The sequence below is a fragment of the Chrysemys picta genome, chromosome 8 (genome assembly GCF_011386835.1).
Source record: "Chrysemys picta bellii isolate R12L10 chromosome 8, ASM1138683v2, whole genome shotgun sequence".
In the NCBI taxonomy this organism is placed as follows: Eukaryota; Metazoa; Chordata; order Testudines; family Emydidae; genus Chrysemys; species Chrysemys picta.
This window is the reverse complement of record NC_088798.1, coordinates 37698142-37710944: the sequence shown is the minus strand read 5'-3', so window position 1 is coordinate 37710944 and position 12803 is coordinate 37698142. Positions and strand designations below refer to the sequence as shown.

Here is a 12803-nt window from a genome sequence, read left to right as displayed (position 1 = left end):
TGCCATCCAAGTAGCACAACAAAATACATAATTTATTCTTAGTCAAGAAATTGAGGATGAAGACTGGTGTAGCCCCACCATGCTCAGCTGCATGTTCATCAGATTTTATAAATTAAATAGACCTGAGCCTGAGTAGTAGTCAGATGGGAACCCTTTACGAGAAACTGAAAAGGTGATAGTGGGACTTTGCCCACTAATAATTACTCCCATGTGGTGCTCGAGAGCACTGCTGGATGGAGGTGGCCTCTTACCGGTATGGATAGAAACATGTAGTCCCGGACTAAACAGTTGCATTTAAGTTCCTCTGGCGCTCTCTGAAAGAATGAGAACTTGCCTTCTGTCTCTTGGTCAAATTCCAGACAGTTACATTGTAGCATAACTAAATTCCTGGGTAGTTGCAGTTAGAGGTGGTGGTCTCCACTGCCTATCCTAAAAGGAATCTCTGTAAGGTGCTCTGTATGTTCACTGTGGTTTCTGTCCAAAATAAGTATGCAGTTCAGGGGTGGATGCAGTCATTCCCGAAAGCCCTTTGGAGATTATACTAGTCTGTATATCTAACTTCCTTACTGAACAGAGTAACATTCTTAAAGCATTTCTATGTGTGCATTGTCACAAGAAAAAGTAGTTCTTCACTCTACAAATATAGGAAGAAATAACATTCTCTTCTTTGACCTCAACAGTTAATTCCAGTTTTAATCACATAATTTGATGATGTAAATTGATCTACTTAGCTTAAATAATCAGAGGTATTTATTAATACTCCTAGAAGTATTTGTGACTCTGGCAATGTGGATGGGGATACTTTTTCTACAAAGTAATAGAGAAATTTTATTTATAAACAAGTATCGGGGGTAGCCGTGTTAGTCTGGATCTGTAAAAAGCGACAGAGTTCTGTGGCACCTTATAGACTAACAGATGTATTGGAGCATAAGCTTTCGTGGGTGAATACCCACTTTGTCAGATTTATAAACAAGTTACTCATTTGAATTAAAATCCCACCCCTTTTTAGCACTGATATTCAAAAGGTCTAGATGAAAACACTTTTAGCATCCCCAAAACACTGTCAATGGGCTGTCAGATACTAGGATCAAACCATTTTACAGACTATCCTGGTGCTCACTGCATAAATACTTTTAAAAGTACATGTACCACTGACCCCTGGTGGTAAGCCTTTATCATTTCAAGCACTATATCTTGCAGTGTAGGGTGTATTGTGTTGGAGTAAACTTTTTAACTATAACATTATCTTCTTCAACTTAACAATGCAAAGATTGGTATTAGCATATGGCGTGCAATTAAATAACTTTTAATACCTTGTATATTTCTAGCCAATGTCACTCAAAAAAAGTAGTTTTTCCATTTGATTCTATTTGAAAGTTCAAACTTTCAACTCTTACAATACTTCAGGCCAGACTCTGTTTAGTTGCACCATTGTAAACTTGCTGTAATGGCAATGAAGTTACTCCGGGTATAGTGCAGGTGGAAAGGAGAGCTTGGAATAAACCATTCATCTGCATGTAGCTTTGCCATAATTACAATCTAAATTGGGGGAAAATGCTTTTATTTTCAGGGTGACGATGATGCATATCTGTGTATTAATGAAGATCACCGTATTAATGTAAACACAGCTTATCTTAGTGGGCGAATTCCTCCTGTGTTGGACTCAGAGGTATGGTGTGTGACAGTTAAGACACTTTGCATGCAGCTGGGTTCTAATTTGGCAATATTTCACTGATGTAGTCTTTTTAAAATCCAGTAGCTTTGAATGAAGCTAGTAAGGCAGTAGTTCTATAAGTAGCCATCTTATGATAAAGACCCCAAGATTTTTCCCTTTCTGGACTCACTGACCCACCTCACATAGGAGGTGCTTATTTCTGATGCATAAGAAATGTTGAGACCCAGATCTGTTGCTGGCTTCTTTATTGCTTCTATTTGAACAACCTGTGAGGTAGTTCTGTTGTTGCCCAGTCTATGCTAGGGAAACTTTCTAAAAATCTCCTACCATTGCTGATGGAACTCCACAGTGTAAGGCTGGGTCTACACTACCCGCCTGAATCGGCGGGTAGAAATCGACCTCTCGGGGATCGATTTATCGCGTCCCAACGGGACGCGACAATCGATCCCCGAATCGACGCTCTTACTCCACCAGCGGAGGTGGGAGTAAGCGCCGTCAACGGGAAGCCGCAGAGATCAACTTTGCCGCCATCCCTACAGCGGGGTAAGTCGGCTGCGATACGTCAAATTCAGCTACGCTATTCGCGTAGCTGAATTTGCGTATCTTAAATCGACCCTCACCCTGTAGTGAAGATGTAGCCTCAGTGATTTTTCGAGAGCCCTGCAGTGACTCTACAAAAGGTTAACTGAGAGTAAAAATGGTAGCAGGGAAGTGACTTGCTCAAGGTCATGCTGAGATGGCAGACAAACGGGTAATACAATGCAAACTTCCTGATGCTGTTATCCAGGGAAGCACTCTGTCTTTACCCTTATGCCTTCTGTGTGACCTTGAGCAAGTAATTTAACCTCACAGTGCTCCTGTGCATCTATTGTCTTTTTTTTTTTAAAATAGCTTTCTGTAAATACACCCGTGTAAGACAACTTTGTTAGTCACCATTTTGAAGACCATGCCCTAAAATGTAGTGTGTGAAAGCATGTCCCTGCAGCTGTTGCCTAGAAGCCTACCACATCAAGAGAACTCTCAGATTCTTGCTGGCATCACTGACTATGCTGGTGCAGCTAACTCTTTTTATGATATGGGCTGTTAAGAGTCAGTGAACATTGGCTCATTGTCCAACATTGGTCAAGTAGAGCCAGGCTAAAATCACTGGTCTGGAGGAAGGAGTGGAGTAAATTTGTTTTCAAGTTTGAAAGACCCCACACAATGAGTATTAAATGTTCATTGTATGTTTCATAGAATGGCCTTGAAGATATCTCATGGAGGGTGGCTGATGGACTTGTTCAGTGCTCTTTCAGAAGAAACCTTCGTCTTCCTGCTTATAAAGGGAGGTTTAATCTAGATGCTAATTATTACATATTTCTGGCAGATGGGGAAGCGAGTGAGGGTAAGTCTGATTGAAGATATGGTTAAATAATCACATTTCTCAAACCATGCTAAACAAAGACTATCCCCTATAAGATGTATTAAAAATAAACATGAGAAGTAATCTGACTTCTGTCGCAAGTTTCACATGTAACCAGTGAAAATGACCTTAATGTGATGAGCTCTGGCTCATCTCTGGAAATGTAACAAAAATCTGGTTTGCTCTTAATATAAATGTGTTCCATAACCATCTGGTGCTTGGAGTAGTATTCTTGAGAGAGAATCCTATACAATTTTTAATAGGGATTAAACTAAAATGGAAACTAAATAGCATTGTATACAAGATGCTCTTCAAAACCCTATAGATCTAATAGAGAGTGATATCTTTTCTTTAGGTAGATTATGCATGTTCATATTTTTTTGAAAAAAAATCTTGGGGGGAGGGGTACGGGCAGAGTTTAATCCAAAATATTCCAATCAGAATCTGCAGAGGTGAAATTTACAAACACAATCGCCATCCCCCTACAACACATGATGCTCACTGAATTGTAAACAAAGGATAGGAGGGGAAGGGATACAAGCACAGCAACTTTCATGAACTGTCTATAAACTACTCTGTATCTTTGCATAGGAGGTCTAATTCACAAACATCATCGTCAGCCTCTGATCACCAATGGAATGTACAATGTCACAGACTCTCCAAAGGATGTAGGGGGATCCCGCTCTCCACTTCTTCTTAAACTCCATGGCAAGTTACAGTTCTAACAGCAAATACTAGATTTTCCCAGTGCTGAAGAAGCTACTGTTGATTGCAGAAAGAAGGATGCAAATTTTGTAAAGATTTACACTATTTCCTGTGGTGTGTCAGTCCATTGGGGTATAAGATATAAGAGCTGGTTTGAAAAAGTAGGAAAACTCCTCCCCCCCCCTTAATTTTAAAAAAACCTGACAAACTGTAACATGGTTTTGCAGGATTCTGCTCATCCAGAGAGAGGAACTTGTTTTACTCATTTGTCAAGCCTATTACTAGCTCCCTTGTTTTAAAGGAATTTTGTCTTATTTTTATGACTTGACAGTCTAAATTTAGAATTGCATCTCTATTTTGAAGTTCCCTTTTTCCAATACTATATAAAATAAATGTGTGTACCATGAGTAAGGCTACATTTTAGTCACAGGTATTTTTAGTAAAACTCATGGACAGGTCACAGGCGGTAAACAAAAATTTATAGCCTGTGACATGTCCATGACTCTTACTATATACCCTTAACTAAAACTTTGGGCGGGGAGGCTGGGGGTGGTGGTGGTCCGGGACCACCGCAGGTGTGGTGTGTGGCCTGGGACCCCTTCTGTGCAGGGTAGGGTTGGTGGGGCTGGCAGGCTCCCTACCTGGCTCCAACCAGCATGTCCTCGCAGCTCCTATGGGGAGGGGTGGCCAGGGGGGCTCCATGTGCTGCTCCTGCCACAAGCACCAGCTCCCATTGGCTGGGAACCGCAGCCAATGGGAGCTGGGGAGACAGCTCCTGTTGGTGTGGGTGGCGCATGGAGCCCCTTAGCTCCTCCATCTAGGAGCTGCAGGGACATGCCAGAGGGAGCCCCCCCAGGTAAGCGCCACCCTGCACTCCGAACCTCTGCCTGAGCTCCCTCCCACCCAAACTGCTGCTGGACCAGGGGCTGCCTGGCTCAGCTGCAGAAGTCATGGAGGTCACGGAAAGTCATGGAATCCATGAGTTCCATGACCTCCGTGACAGACACGCAGCCTTAACCATGAGACACTCATTAGGTGTTGGTTTGGAGCCTGAGCCAAAGCCCATTGAAGTTAATGGGAGTCTCTCCGTTCACATTATGGACTTGTTTCAAAACCAATTAAAGAGCTGAATGGAAATTCTACTTTCTGTCAAAGACCTGTTTTGAATTAACCCGTTAAACTTTTGATACTAAAATCTAACTCAAAAATTCTCTGTGTAGTTGCTCACCAAAAAACCTGTGGTCAGCAGATGAAGCACAGGCTGCTCATTACTGCCTCTGTTTTGACTTGTGCTATTGCACAGTGAACCGGCTCATGGAGGCAGCAATAGACTGCCCTCTGGTTTGGAAGTGAAATCTATATCTTAGTGCATGTGCTTTCCCTGACCTGGCACCGATCTCTCTACAGTGCTATCCATACAGATTAGTCCTATTATTGACTGGTTTCAGCTCAAAAATAGATATATAACATAGCAAGAGTACACCAATGTGTGAGGCATTTTTGAACCAAGTACCAGAAGGATTTGACCCTCTACTCTTATGTTCTTCTAAAGTTACATTTTGAAGCTTGTCCCCTGCAATATTTGGTCAATTGTGTTTATATCCAGTGTTATAACCAAATTTTCACATGTGAATATTTTCTCCTTCAGCTTCATTAATGTTTGTGGCATGGATGACTACAGTTAGTATTGGTGTTATTGTTGCCAGATTCTTCAAACCAGTTTGGCCTCATTCGTTGTTTGGGAAGGAGATTTGGTTCCAGGTGGGCAAAAAACTCTACATAAAAGTTTAGCTGTATGTTTTAGTCTTATTACAAATAGAATAAAAAACAAGAGACTGTCATGCTCCTTAAACTACATCTTCTTTATTTCTTGACCTGGGGTGCCACAACAGGTCATAACTTTCATTTGGACTTGTGAAGTACAATGAGTTCAGTTAGGTATTGTCTCCTATTTACAGTGGACTTTGTCTTTGCTAGTAATCTCTGCTTGCCTGCCAATGTAATGCTGACTCTAACAGTTTCCTCTAAGTACACTCCAAAATACACCACCACTCCTTCTTTTTAAACCTATTTAAATGTTCATAGGTACATCGTATGCTGATGTTGACCACAGTGCTTCTTACGAGCGTCGCTTTTATTCTTCCTTTTATATACAGAGGAGGCTGGAGTAAAGTGAGTATCTAAAAAAACAAAAACAAAACCAGATCTACTGTTCATACTTCAAATGACATTTATCCGGGAAACAATACAGACTTCAAATCTCAGAGGCAGCCCAAAAAGGTTTTAATGTCCATGACGTAAGTAGTTATTTAATTCCAAAGAAATTACCATGAAAACGGTTACCTCATTGCTGTGCTTGAGTGGTGATCTGAAGACAAGGTAGTATAAATCAGGCATTTACCTTGTTTTCTTACTTACTGCTTCTTTCAGTTGAAACATTGCACTTGAGTCACCTTTTCTGGTTTTCCCCCATGTGTGAAAGACCTTGTTTGGAATTATTCTACCCACTTTGAGCCCACTTTTTTTTTTCTAGTTTCACCACAGAAACTAGAGATGAAAAAGATCTATTAGGTCCTGAATCAATCTGCTGCTTCTTCCCCTCCCCTCATCCAGCCAATACAGCATTCTTCTGTGTGGTATAATTTTCTAGTGCTTTATCTAGCCTAATTTTAAATGATGGAATGCAAAGCACTTCTCTTAGAACAGTTTTCTTATGTGTGATGATGGTAGTTGACAGCAAGTTCATCCCAACACTGTCTGAATCTTCCTTTTCCTGTTTGTCCTTTGCTCTTAGTTTTGTCCCCATGTTCCACTAGTTCTGTTTTTTCTCAAGCTGCCTTTTACACTATAAATACCAATTCAGTTTTAAATTAATTTAAAAACATGCCACAGGAGGAAAAAGTACTTCTATTCATAGCCAAGACTTAGACCAAAAGGTATGTGAGATGGGAACACTAGTAGCTGAGGATAGGGGCTTGGAATGCACCTGAAAGAAACGGTATTAAAATAAGGCGTTGCAATTGTGTACAGTTCTTCCTGACCTGTTCTTTGGTCTGAATGATGCTTCCATTGTTTAGTATGAACGTCACAGTATTAATAAAAAGAAATCCTTTGTTCAGTGGGCAGGTTTTCACCCATACCTTGGCTGTACCGTGATGGCTCTGGCAATCTTTCAACCTCTGATGGCAGGTTTCAGACCACCTCCTCATGCACCAAGGTATGTGGATATTTACACTCCTTAAAATGTCATAATGTACTTCTCCAGGAGATTACGCTGATAGTATACAAAACAAGTTTTAAACATGTTTCATACAGATACAAACTTTATATTTTTTCAAGATAACATGGCATGTTTAAGGATTTTTTTTTTCCTCCAACCTTTGGAAGATTCCATGTTGGCAACTAAATTACTTGATTTAACACTGATTATTTTTTCTTCTTGTAGAAGGCAAGTATTTAACTGGGTTCATTGGAGTACTGGCACAACAGCTAGAATACTAGCTGGTGAGTAATTGTAATCCTGTCTAGGCATATCTAGTGTACCTCCTTGTTTATAGCCCATTTGTAACTTGCTTAGGCATCTTGAGATATGTTGGTATTGCAGAAATGGAGTGGTGGCTGAACACTAGTTACTCAAACATGGATCTTAATGTAGATGACTACTTCAATCTTGTTAATCACCAAAGTGGTCTTAGAATAAGGGTTTTGTCTGTATGGGCTATACAAACCAGACTGTACCCTGTACAATAGCAAGGGTAAGCAACAACCAGACAAATTTTTATAAGCTTGCTTGTATCTTCAAAGCTCCTCCTCTTTCCCTAAGTCTCCACCTATCAATATGGAGTACTGGGACCCCTTATGTGACTTTCTTGTCTTCAGGGACTCTGGTGGCCCATCTCCTGCATGAGGCACACCTCTCTCTCTCTCTCTCTCTCTCTCCTCATCTTGTAGTTTTGGGGGGAACCTTTTGTTTTGTTTTGTGTTTTGTTTTGTTGTTTTTTAAATTATATATAATCACCAGAGTTTTCAAATCAGTTACAGTCCTCCATTTATTTGGAGGAATTTGTTATCATTGTGGCTGTGTATCACATCATTGTCCTTTTTAAACCTCTTTTTAGATAACTCTGAGGTTATTTCATAGGATCAATGTATAACAAGGATCATGGTTATCCTGAGCCATACAGTTAGAGATAGTTGGATGTGTGTTTTTTCATTCTTAAGCCTCTAGAAGTATATTTAACTCTTGATAACCATTCACCCACTAAGCCATAAGCTTGTGTTACTTTGTCTTAAGGACAATACTTCTCAACGTTTCTTTTCACATCTTTAAACTATGTCTTTGTTTTAACAACAGTGGTAACTATGTTCCTGGGAATGGACCTACCAGCACTCAACCTTCCAGACCCATGGGACACTTACACAATGATTGGATTTGTAGCTTGGCATGTCGGTATTGATATTCTCCTGGAGATACATAGCTACTGTCTCATTCGCAAAGGTACAAACCAAACAATACGGCTAGTGTGACTGCCTTGCTTGCCTGGTAGTGCAAAATAGGATTTCCCAGGTGAAATGCAAAAACTTGAATAATTTAGTTCACTCAGTTAAGAGGCTTAAACCAGCCTCTAATTTTGTGCTTGCAAATATCGGCTCATTTAGGTGATTTTGGATATGTGAAATAGATGCATGGATGACTACTTGTATGTAAATTTGGTGACCGCTCTTGAAAATAAGTGAATTGTTTTTGACACTTTTTTGGTTAGACTTTCCTGGCTATAAGTGCTGGTACATTTTTGAATTGGCCTGTGTGCCATGAAATCCCAAAATTTAGTGCCAGAGGGTCACGTGAATCTCTAAAATGTACACCAAAAATCTTCTGTTTGTGTTGCTAGCTCAACACACCCATTGTGATAGTATGGGGAAAGTCAAGCATAGTGTGGGAGTGAACTCAGTCCTTTGAAACTAGGTAGGAAAGCAGGTACTGTCGCTTGAGAGCCTCTCTGATAAACCATTACTGTAACTAGCTGTGGCTGCCTACCTATGAACAGACTGGTCAACAGCAGGGGACCTTAAGCACAAACGCTATTTGAGCAAAAATGGGTAACTCATTAGCTGCTAAATACCAGGGCCCCTGGCCCCATTGAAGTCTGTGAGAGTTTTGAAGTTTAATTTCAGTAAGGCCCAGGATTTCATCCCCAGTTCTTATCTTCACTTTGGTCAGTATCTCGTCAGGAGTCAAGATTACACACACAAGTAAATAAACCACTGCATAGTTGTCAAGAAGGATGGAGAACAGTTGTTACAGTCAGGGTGAAAATAATATTAAACACTTACCTGGAAGGGGCAGGGCCTCGGGTAGAAAGGGCAGGGCTGGAGGGGTCAGCCGCCCCCAGCCAGCCCATCTGTGCTGCCTGGCCTGTGCTGCCCAGGGCTCTGGCAGCAATTTAAAAGGGCCTGGAGCTCCAGCTGCTGCCGTGGTGGTGGCGGCTGGAACCCCAGTCCCTTTTAAAATCGCTGACCCTGGGGCAGCTGCCCCTTTTGCCCCCCTGCCCCCAGTCAGCAGCCCTGCCAGTACAGGCCGGTACCAGCTTCTGACCGATACACGGTACCGGACTACTTTCACCCCGGTTACAGTAGACAGGAAGGGTGATACTTACTAATAAAATAGAATGAAGAGAAGAGACCAATTTAGCTATTATGTGGAGAAGTGGGAGGAGTTAGATGCTGCCTATACATGAGGGGAGAAGAATTGGGTGACTCTCTGGTTACTGACTTGAGTAACCAGGGGATAGCGGCATCAAATGGCTCAAAATGACGGGGTGGAGGGAGAGGAAAGAGGAGTTAAATTCCAGCTGACCATGAGAAATTCAGGAGACGATGTAGAAATCCTAATAGAATTGTCCTTTTTAGCGGTTTGTTTACCTGCCGCGTCCGCAGGTTCAGCCGATTGCAGCTCGCAGTGGCCATGGTTCGCCGCTCCGGGCCAATGGGGGCTGCAGGAAGGGCGGCCAGTATGTCCCTCAGCCCACGCTGCTTCCTGCAGCTCCCATTGGCCCGGAGCAGTGAACCGCGGCCACTGGGAGCTGCGATCGGCTGAACCTGCGGACGCAGCAGGTAAACAAACCAGCCCGGCCCGCCAGGGGCTTTCCCTGAATAAGTGGCGGCCCTTGTTTGAGAACCACTGCTCTGTAGCATTGAAAAGACAAAACAATGAGAGTGTCCTTTTATGCTTCTGGCAAGCTCTTCCAAATTTTCATTAACCTTCTATCCTTATTTCTACTTAACTGTGAACACTGAAGTGTAGGCCATGAGAGGATGCATTGCATGAGGCTTTTTCAGTGGTGTTTGTGAACTGGTTGTAGAGACGCCTGTTGATCAGGCTTAATACCATGCCATTCATTGAATTAATCAACCGTTAGCCAGAAAGAAGTATGTGTGAAATATTGCATCTCTTCTTATCAAGTACAAGGCTAACCATATGTTTGTTTTGGTTTTACAGTTGAAGTGATTGATGAGGATAGAATACAAATTCTGCAGTCACTTACATCGGCAGAGGCAGAGGCAAGTTGCTACCTTGTAAAGAAAAGCACATACCGTGAAATACTTTCCAACACTGTAATTGTGAAATGTGTATTTTCTCTTACAGGGTCATACATTTAAAGAGATTGTGTTAACCATCTACATCTGTGGAAATATAGCATTCCTTATTACCTTCCTGGCAGCAATCCACCAACTATGAAAACTATGAATTTCTGGCAAGGACATTAGATGTTGAGCATTTGCAATGAAATCAAGAGTGAAGCACCACTCAAGGAATTCTTACAGATACCAGTGTTGCCTCAATACCTTCCTGAAGTTATACTTGAAGAATAATTGTGTGTGATGATAATTCATCTGTCTGTGCTATCATGATCATCAACAGAGAGAATGTATGTTTAGATTCTAAAGACTGATCCTGCAGTCCGGCCCAAACTACTTTTGATATATATATTTTTTATGGGAGTCTTTTCCTGAGTAAGGACTGCAGTAACTCTTTTAACCCAGTAACTTAACTTTTTGTTTGTTTTTGTGTAGGCTGAGAGGGTAGGATTATAACTACTGGTTGGTATGGGTGGAAATCACTGTTTTGAACTTTTGTCGTCATTCTCTGTACCTACACGTATATTATTTGGAATACTGAATAGACCAGTCCTAAATATGCTTGTCATATAGTTCAGTTTACCATGTTGCTTAATGAATAATGTATTGCCTAAATGGCTCGTATTTAAAGTATGTGATGTTGGTATTGTGCACTCCAAAAATCTGTGCTCAGAATGATTGTCACAAACACTAGTTGATGCATCAAAGACTACATTGGCATATTGCTCTGCAGTTAAATGCAAAACCTACACTTTCTGCTCTAGGAGCAGTTCCATATAACACACAAACTGGGCTGAGCTTCAGTCCTGTAACTTTGTCATTACTTGCATCAATCATAATTTAAAAAAAAAACTCTTTAGACTATAAAGAGAAGACACCCTGCAAACTCATTATGAGAAACTTATAGCGAAACTATTCCGCAATGTGTCTATATAGTCATAGTGTCTTCTGGCCACTTAAGTCAAAATATCTGTTCATCACTTTGTGATTAAACATGGTACTGTTAGAAAGGAGGAGTTTTCTTGACCTCTTGGTTAACCTGATAGAAGCTGCTTTCCCACAGCTCTTTTTGAATTAACATGTCCATCCAACAGGAAAATGACCTTTTGCTTCATGTGCACAGGAATACTAGAGACTGTGTGAGTGTGTGTGTGTGTGGGGAGGTGCCTCTCCCCACTTTAAGTAAGGGATTCCCATAAGCAATATTGGCTAGATAAAAGCAACCCTCTCCACTTGTTTTAAATTGTTTTTGTTTTGTGGGTTTGTCTAGGGGTGGCAGTAGCTCTGCCAACTATATAGTCAAAGCATTCTATAAGCAGTGTTTACTAGTGTATAAGTGCAATAATACCCCCTGTAAACCCTGAACAGCTTCCTTTCATGCTTTATTCTAGTTCCTGATGTTTCAAAACATAAAGATCTAGGAATGTTATAACAGAATATTTTGCAACCAGGGAATACCTGACTAGCTGTGAGGGGTGAGATTTGGGATGAAGAAAGGTATATAAAACCAGACCTATCCATCCACCACTCTCTTAGCAAGCATGATGTAGCTGTGGAATTTGTCACAGATGGGGATTAAGTGGTGGCTACCGATTGTCTCCTGTATAACCCATCTGTACTCCTTCCATTTGGTACCCACTAATGTAGTTGGTTAAAGGAGCAGCTCAGTGGAGGGCTCAGGCTGTTGGTTCAAGCTTATTTTCTTCTTGGCTCCTCCAGAGCTACCTTAACATGTGTTTCAGCCCCCAGCTGTTGATTGGTAACCTCACGGGCAGCAATGATAGCCTTCAAGTGGGTGTAGGAATGAGAGAGAAGAACCACCACCAGCAGAAAGGAGGGAGTGGGGCTACCAAAATACAAACAAACAAACCCACCAAGCAAAAAGAGGAAGTACTTACCAAAAACCCTAGGTGTGGATACAGAAGGAAAGAAATGGCAGGAACTATACTGGGATATGAGTATGGGAATTGAGTGCAATGGAATATGGGGATTTCATATGAGCAGAGCAAATCTAAAGGCACTAGGGACTCTGCGTACAAATGCATTTCTTTACAGAAGAGAGAGCTGTCAAACCAGATGTTTCACTAGGTTTTTATTCTTGTTTAATTATCAGTGTTGAGTTCTTTTGCATGGTTTTTACACTGATAGCTGTATGTGCTGTGTACTCTGATACCTCAAACATTGTCCATTCTGTCATGGAAATGTGAACACCGTCTTGATTTTTAAAAAACAAAACATTAATATAAGTACTTTGAAATTAAAGTTTCTCTTGTCTTTTTAATGGGATAAAGACACTTCAAAATAAAAGCAAGAGAATAGCTTTATTTAGAAAATTCCCCTTTGATCTGCTGCTGCTTTTCTCTCTCTGACATCACTTTTGTA

At 41.2% G+C, this 12803-nt stretch overlaps 1 protein-coding gene across 5 annotated transcripts in view; it reads left to right on the top strand.

The window, feature by feature from the left end:
- The window catches only part of LOC101952433 (putative ferric-chelate reductase 1), a 59379-nt gene extending 46696 nt beyond the window's left edge, over positions 1 to 12683 (top strand). For 3 of the 5 annotated variants that reach the window (XM_042840623.2, XM_065554276.1, XM_065554277.1), the window contains 10 exons: positions 1571 to 1669; positions 2912 to 3059; positions 3669 to 3785; positions 5431 to 5543; positions 5868 to 5954; positions 6902 to 6999; positions 7228 to 7286; positions 8137 to 8280; positions 10282 to 10343; positions 10429 to 12683. In XM_042840623.2, coding sequence (XP_042696557.2) covers positions 1571 to 1669; positions 2912 to 3059; positions 3669 to 3785; positions 5431 to 5543; positions 5868 to 5954; positions 6902 to 6999; positions 7228 to 7286; positions 8137 to 8280; positions 10282 to 10343; positions 10429 to 10521 — 1020 coding nt within the window. In that variant the 3' untranslated portion in view covers positions 10522 to 12683. The remainder of the gene's footprint in view (positions 1 to 1570; positions 1670 to 2911; positions 3060 to 3668; positions 3786 to 5430; positions 5544 to 5867; positions 5955 to 6901; positions 7000 to 7227; positions 7287 to 8136; positions 8281 to 10281; positions 10344 to 10428) is intronic. The other 2 variants (XM_065554278.1, XM_065554279.1) reach the window with 1 other exon arrangement.
- Positions 12684 to 12803: the final 120 nt, after the last annotated feature.